This window comes from Chanos chanos, chromosome 8 (genome assembly GCF_902362185.1).
Source record: "Chanos chanos chromosome 8, fChaCha1.1, whole genome shotgun sequence".
Taxonomy (NCBI): Eukaryota; Metazoa; Chordata; class Actinopteri; order Gonorynchiformes; family Chanidae; genus Chanos; species Chanos chanos.
This window is the reverse complement of record NC_044502.1, coordinates 27,234,893-27,242,521: the sequence shown is the minus strand read 5'-3', so window position 1 is coordinate 27,242,521 and position 7,629 is coordinate 27,234,893. Positions and strand designations below refer to the sequence as shown.

General features: G+C 40.8%; 1 protein-coding gene across 1 annotated transcript; it reads left to right on the top strand.

Moving 5' to 3' along the window:
• The first annotated feature begins 1,744 nt into the window (after positions 1-1,744).
• Positions 1,745-6,790, top strand: plp1b (proteolipid protein 1b). The gene is made up of 7 exons (XM_030782040.1): positions 1,745-1,784; positions 3,072-3,258; positions 3,571-3,727; positions 3,938-4,115; positions 4,541-4,614; positions 6,453-6,518; positions 6,716-6,790. Exons 1-7 carry the CDS (start codon positions 1,745-1,747, stop codon positions 6,788-6,790), a joined length of 777 nt encoding a protein of 258 aa, XP_030637900.1.
• The last annotated feature ends 839 nt before the right edge of the window (positions 6,791-7,629 follow it).

The window sequence follows — 7,629 nt, the reverse complement described above, 5'->3', positions numbered from 1 at the left end:
TGGTTAATTAAAAAAACTACATTCATTAATTTGAAATATTTGTGTAAGTTATGACTAATATGATCTTGTTCTTATTTTTTTTTGTTTTGTTTGTGTTGTTGTTGAGATGGGGGGGGGTGTTCTAAGAGTTCTTGTTGCTCCTGCTGTAACAGATCTGAAGTGTATTTGACCTTAACTGATTGGATGCACTGTAGAAGTAAATATGACTATTCTGAAATTATTTCGCTTTTGAACGTAGCACTGCAGGCCTCAGGTCAGTGTTTGCCTTTAGAATTGTCTGTAAGAGATGATGTGCCAGTCACCTCCAAAGTTAAGTCAAAGGTCAGATCAGGTCTTCCGATCACTGCGCTCTATTCTTTCTCAGACGCTCTTTCAGAGAATGCTTTCTCTCTCGTTTTCTCACAATAGCACAACCAGCATCTATCTACCTCTCTTTTATGTACGGACACATTTGCATATATTTGCATTATTTTTTTTTTCTTTTGTTGGCGGAATCGTGTAGGTTCTACCAGCAGAAAGAAGGCCAGGGAATGAATAGAACAGTTTCAAAGCGTGCGACTGACTTCACAGACAATAATTTTGCTGTTTCTGATCTGTTGTGTGACAGTTTTATTTGTTTGCCTGGTACACTCTGGTACTGAAGATTGCCTTAGGAAGGATAATCTTTAAAATCTAACATTTAGATAGAAATTTGAACCTTACAGATTTGCATTTACTCTTTACTCTTTTAACAGAATGACCAAAGTAATGTGAGCAGTCTAAAGAACTTCCAATTTTCAAATTGTCTTACGATATATTTATTGCAGAAGAAATAAATGTTAATAAATGCTTAATAAAGTCTTAATGCATTTTGGATTGATGGCTGCTCGAGTCTTGAGTTATCTGATGCACACGGTCAGAGTGTCTTAAAACACACACTGAGAGTGTGTGGCTTGAAAGTCTGCACATCTGTATTCATGATGGTGTCAATTTCACTCACTCTAAAACAGCTTTTTATAGATGACTTAGATTAGAATGAGAAAGTTGATAGATTTGGCTCCCCAGCATTGACCTCTTTACTCAAACCCCCCCCCCCCCACCCCTCCACCCACACACACACACACACACACACTCCAAAAAAAGCCCTTACTCTCACTGGCACCATTATGTCTGTACCAGTCTGTCTGTAACTTAGGGTGGAATGGTCAGTGACGTGGAGTGTGATCCAGTCCAAGTGTGTATCTGTGTGTGTGTGTGTGTGTGTGTTGAAGACTGGCATTGTGCCGCTCTCTGTTGCCTTGTTTATCTCTCTTTGACAGTCTTTGTAATGCCAACAGAGACAATGCCCATTGTGAATGACAAAGAGTCACAAACAAAATCTTTCAACTGACCGCAGTAAGACCCCCAACCCCCCACCTCTCCACACAACCAACCCCAAACCCTAACCCCAACTCCCACAAGCCGGAGAGAGAGAGAGAGAGAGAGAGAGAGAGAGAGAGAGAGAAAATGAGTGGGTTAGATTGAGGATGGATAGCTGAGGCGGGGGTGAGATCTTGAGGAGTTTTTTTTTCCTTCATCCATCTTGATTGTCGTCAACTGTGATTTCTTGAAGAGTTAAAACGAGTTACTCGTCAGACTGAAAACTTTAAGGCTTTCTCTCTGGACGCTGGTCTTGTTCTAACCCTCCCTCTGGCCTGTGGAGAAGAGACAGGCAGTCTTTGACGTTTTCCCTGTCCTGGTGTTGGTTCTCTCCTCAACGCTGCAGATGTTCCCTGTTAAGCAACCGTGGCTGTGTAAAGCCTTAGGTGCTGGTGCTAGTTCTCCTCCCTACTGCATCTTACATTTACAAATGCCACTAACACGCTAAAGCTCCACTTTCACTGCTATCAATACTTACATCTGTAGTTTTCAGCACTTAGAAGCAATGGGATAACAGTTCTTCTATTTTCATATTGCAGCTCTGTATTCTGTGTGTTACTGTATCTTCGTTGCATTTTTGAGGTTGATTTTTCTTTTTTTTCAATTGTATGTTTTTGCAAGTGGAGCTATTGAGTGTTACTTGTAAATGTGGTTTTAAGCAACAGTTTTTGTAGTTCCTTGTTATCAGGGATACTGGGTGTTGTAGTTTTGTAACTGGAGAAGTTGAGTGCAGTGCTGTGATTGGCTGTGTCGTATAGCTGACTCGCTGGTATGATCAAATCTGATTTTCTGTTGCCACGACGATTCACTTGGTCATTGCATGCTGCCAGAGACACTACTGACTTGAGGAGGGCAGTACTGTGTTTCTCTCTATATTTGTTTAGTTGTATGTGCGTGCATGTGTGTGTGGGGGGTGGGTTTGTGTGTACATGAACAAATACAGTTCATTTTCTTTGTATGTATGTGTGTGTGCATTTACACTTGTTTGTCTCCAGCATGTGTGAAGACATTTGTATGTCAGCAAACAGATCACTGACACACTAACCATGCAACGCAGGGTCTTAGTGAGTGTGTGTGAGTGTGTGATGTGATTCAACAAACTTTTCTATGTACTCTGCATGGATGTGACACATTTGCCTCCATTCAGTGTGTTTGTTGTCTGAGCAGATAAGTGTATAACGGCAAAGTAACTGTATATGTGAGTGTAGATGTGTGATGATGTGTGAATATGTAGAGTAGCTGTTTAGATATACTTGTTCTGAATTAGCTCTGTGTGTATGGATCATTTGTACGGTTTGGCTAATCTGTATTAGTTAACTGCTCAGATGTGTGTTTATGTTATGTATGTTAACTGGTCTGATGGATATTAGCTGCACAGGCACAGGCATGTGTATGTGTTTGTGTTCAGTCTAGCCATGCAGATTTGTGTGTGTGTGCGTATGTATTCGGTCTAGGCATGCAGATGTGTGTGTGTGTGCGTGTGCATATGTATTCAGTCTAGCTGTGCAGATCTGTGTGTGTGTGTGTGTATGTATTCAGTCTAGCGGTGCAGACGTGTATGTGTGTTTGTGTGTGTGTGTGTGTGTGTGTATTCAGTCTAGCCGTGCAGATGTGTGTGTGTGTGGTGTGTGCGGCGTGTGCAGTAGGTATTTTGATATATTACTCGCCCGCAGGCTGTTACGACTGCTGCGTGAGATGCATGGCTGCCATCCCGTATGCCAGCTTGGTGGCCACACTGCTCTGCTATGCTGGCACTGCCCTCTTCTGTGCCTGTGGGCACCAGGCGCTGGCATACACAGAGACGCTGGTGGACATGTTCTTCGCCCGCAACATTCAGGATTACGTCGTGTTGGCAGCTTTGTGAGTTCCACTCTCGCTAACCGTTAAAGATATTTTCCTGTTGATCTCCGTGAGTTTTGTTTGACATTTGGCGGATGTAAGTCACTAAAACTTAAAAAAAAAGTTTGTTGTTTTATGAGTGGGGTTTTCATTTAAAATAATGAGAGGGCATTGCAAGAGCATTTGAGACTATGTGCGCTTGCATGTGTGTGTAATGTAATTTCAAATGTGTGTGTGTGCCTGTGTGTGTGTGTGCCTGTGTGTGTGTGTGTGTGTGTGTGTGGCTGTGACTGTGTGTGCATGTGTGTGTATGTGTGTGTGTGTGTGTTGCAGTATTAAGTATTTCCAGTATGTGATCTACGGCTTGGCCTCATTCTTTTTCCTGTATGGAATTTTGCTGCTGGCTGAGGGGTTTTACACCACCAGTGCAGTCAAACAGACCTTTGGAGAGTTCCGCAGCACACGATGTGGACGCTGCCTCAGTCTCACGGTGTGTAACTGTGTGTGAGAGCATGTGAGTGTGAGTATGTGTTGGTGTGTGCTTATATATATATATATATATATATATATATATATATATATATATTTATATATACACATACATACACACACAGTATATATATTATTTTTCCATATGGTTTTCTCTGGGACTAATCTTGGTTGTGATGTATCGGTGTGCATGTCTTTTCTCTTGCTGTAGTTTATCGTGGTGACCTACATCCTGGCTATCATCTGGTTGGCTGTCTTTGCCTTCACGGCCATTCCAGTATTCTTCCTCTACAATATGGCAGAAACCTGTCACACCATTAATATCCTGTCTGAGACCACAACCAGCCTCACTCAGCATGCTTGGGTCTGCATGGATGCCCGCCAGTACGGTATGTCTGTATGTGTGTGTGTGTGTGTGTGTCTGTGTGTGTGTGAGAGAGACAGAGATAGAGTGTGATAGAGAGTACGTGTGTGCATGTGTGTTAGAGAGAAGGAGAGAGAAGCAGAGATAGAGAAAGATAGAGAGAGAGAGTGTGTGTGTGTATAAGGGAGAGAGAGAGCGAGAGAGTGAGAGAGAGATAGAAGTCATGTTGCTATTCATCATTTAAAGCACATAAAATATGTATGAATATGAGCCTCTGCTAATCTGAGCTTGTTTATAATCTGATCAGACCTTATTCAAATTTCCTCATGTCACCACATGCAGGCTGTGTATAAAGTGACATTTTGCACAGGCATGCATCAGCTGTTGCTGATTATATGGAGAGTGTGATGGCAAGCTGACCATAAATGAATAAATGTTCCCATTAACCAGGGTTTCTGCCGTGGAATGCCATGCCAGGGAAAGTCTGTGGAATGACTCTAACGAACATCTGCAAGACTTCTGAGGTGAGAAATGACACACATACACACACACACACACACACACACACACACACACACACACACACACACACACACACAAAGAGCTAGGCCTATAAACTAGGGATGCGCCGATCCGATACTCAGTACCGGTATCGGTCCGATACTGGCCAAAATCACTGGATCGGATATCGGGAAAAAAATAGGCTATAATCCGATATGATCCTTTAGCCTGAACTATCACGTAAATGCTTAACTAATCTGTGAGCGACATGCCATAAAGAGAGACGGACATTCTAAAACGCTTAACATAAAAAGGCTTAATGTGGCTTAGAATAATGTCAAATGATCACCAGTTTTTCTCGGACATGTCTTGTCATAAACGCTTCCACCTGTCAAAAAACCAAACCCGAAATCCTATGATTATGGACGTTATCTTACATTAAGTGTTTTCCTCTCTATTGACACCCACAAGGAAAAGGCTTAATGTGGCTTAATGTTCCAAAATAGCGTCCAGTGATCAGCAAATTTGTTTGACATCTCACATGTCATAAACACCATCTCCTATCCAAAAAAGCAAAACCAAAATCCAAGAAATATGGTGGTAAGGCCTACGATACGTTAAGCGCTGTTCTCTCCATTGCCGCCCATTATGCAAAGGAAAAACCTACCTGGTTTAATACACCAAAAGTATGATCAAAGAAGACCAAATTCTCTCACACAACTTGGAAAAATTTCTGTCACAGATCTCCTCTCGAAAAATCAAAACAGAAATACAAGGAATAATTGAATTAACTAAATTAAGGTATGCTAAGTGTTTTCGCTCCATTGATACCCATTACAAGGAAAAAGCTTAGTACAACTAAGAAAGAGAGTGCAATTCCACCTACTACAGCTACATCACACAAAGATCTGGACCCTGAGCTATTCATCAAAATGTAAGGGTGATCCAGAGTACAGGGATGAGTACATTTTGTGTGTTATTTGTAGGCGGTGGTTTCACCGTAAGTGCATAAAGCTAGCTGATCATTCAGTCATTGCCGACTACCACAAATGTCTTATGTGGTCAATCTGAATCAGTAAATGTGGCATTTTGGCTTGGAATGAACGCTTTACAACACATACTATGCGGGTTGAGGGGGCATGAGAAATTTGGTAATCATTGATTGCTGTTTTGGGACTTTAGCCACGTTAAGCTGTTTCCTTATAATGGGCGTCAATGGAGAGGAACTGCTTAACGTGAGATAACAACCATACTGCTAGGATTTCGGTTTTGATTTTTTTGCCAGGGGTGAGTGTTTCTGACAAGAGATGTCCAAGAGAAATTTGATGATCGTTGATTGCCATTTTGGAACATTAAGCCACTTTAACCTTTTTCATTTTAAGCATTTTAGAATGCCCCGGAAGACGCTGAATTCATTGTGTGAGAAGAAGTTTAAATCAAAAGAAGCAGCAGTACAGCATAACTGAGTCATGTTGTGGGCTATGTATTTCTTCCTTTAGGGGAGTAGAATATTTGTTTCACAGTTTGAGCATGATGTTTTTTAGACGGATAGGTTAAGCAAAGTGCATCCAGACAAATATATTATTAACAGCTTAGTTGTTTAAGAGAGTGAAAAAGATCGGAGTGGTATCGGATTAGTATCGGTATCGACAGATACTCAAGGTTGCGGTATCAGTATTGGTATCAGACGTGACAAAGTGGTATCGAGCCACCCCTAACACTGTGCCTTTTTCATACAGTGTTTCTAACAATGTGTCTTCTCCTACAGTGTTTCTAACAGTCTGTCCTCTCGTAGAGTGTTTATAACACTGTGCCTTTTTCCTACAGTGTTACTAACTTTTTGATTTTTGTGTCGTTGTAGTTCTTTATGACCTATGACCTGTATGTTGCTGCACTTGCTGGGGCTGGAATCACTCTCCTCGCATTGGTGAGTATGAGAGATACCTCAGCTCTCATTCTTACCACTGACCTCTGACCTTCACCTCTTTCCTCTACCCTCTTAAATACATGTTTTGTGTGTGTAATATAGATTGCTTACTCTTGTTTCTCTTTTCACTTGCTGTTCTTGCCTTTCTTGTTACTGTTCTCTCTCTCTCTCTCTCTCTCTCTCTCTCTGTCCTCTAGTTTCTTTATGTGGTGGCCACTACCTATAACTACGCTGTGCTGCGGTTTCTGGGAAGGAAGGGAATCCGTTGCTAGGTTCTCTATTGCCAAGCAACTTCTTCCCTGACACCCACTGCTGTGCTATTGATTTTGTCGTCACGACGACCAGACCCACAAGGGAATGGCCAAGGAGCATCATGAAACTCACATCCTGGAACATGCTCACTGCAAGAACAATGTTACTAAACAACAACAACAACAACAATGACCACTGTAAACATCAGCAACAGCAAACAAATATAAATAACAAAGAAACATGAATAAAAAGCCTTCAAGAAACCTCAAAATTGGAAACATCAAAAATCGGAAACATAAAAAAAAAGACAAAAATAAAATCAACTAACTACAGCCAACATAAAAATAACAGTGGTGCATTGTGGGAACTGTAGTTTTTCTATCCCTATTCATGTGTATCCAGACTGGAGTTGAATAGGGCTTTTAATGTCAGCCTCTGTCTCTGCCACACTACACCAGTCCCTTCTCTACGGCAATTATTCTCTCATCCATGTCTGCTTTGTGCTCTCAAGTTTTACTCAGACTGGGTTTGAAGTTACTCTGTTTTCCTAGCATTGGATAAAAGGTTATAATTTGTTAAAAAGGTTATAGTGTGTTCCCTGAATGTATCTCTCAGTTTAACTAATAATAATAATAATAATAATAATAATAATAATAATAATGAGTAAAACATCGATCATAAATCAGATTACAAGCACAGGTCATAAAACATAAAAAGCAAGAATAAAATCAGATTACAGATAAAACAATAAGAATAAAATATTTGGGCATTTACAACATGTAACTGGATTATTTGCTGTTGTATATTATTTGTTTATCTTGATCATTTTGAACAATGTGTCAGAATGTATTCACCTAGA

Coding starts and splice junctions, on each gene's coding strand:
- plp1b (XM_030782040.1), top strand. CDS start 1,745: ATGTTCCCTGTTAAGCAACCGTGGCTGTGTAAAGCCTTAG. Junction 3,259..3,570: donor TACGTCGTGTTGGCAGCTTT/GTGAGTTCCACT, acceptor TGTGTGTTGCAG/TATTAAGTATTTCCAGTATG. Junction 3,728..3,937: donor GACGCTGCCTCAGTCTCACG/GTGTGTAACTGT, acceptor CTCTTGCTGTAG/TTTATCGTGGTGACCTACAT.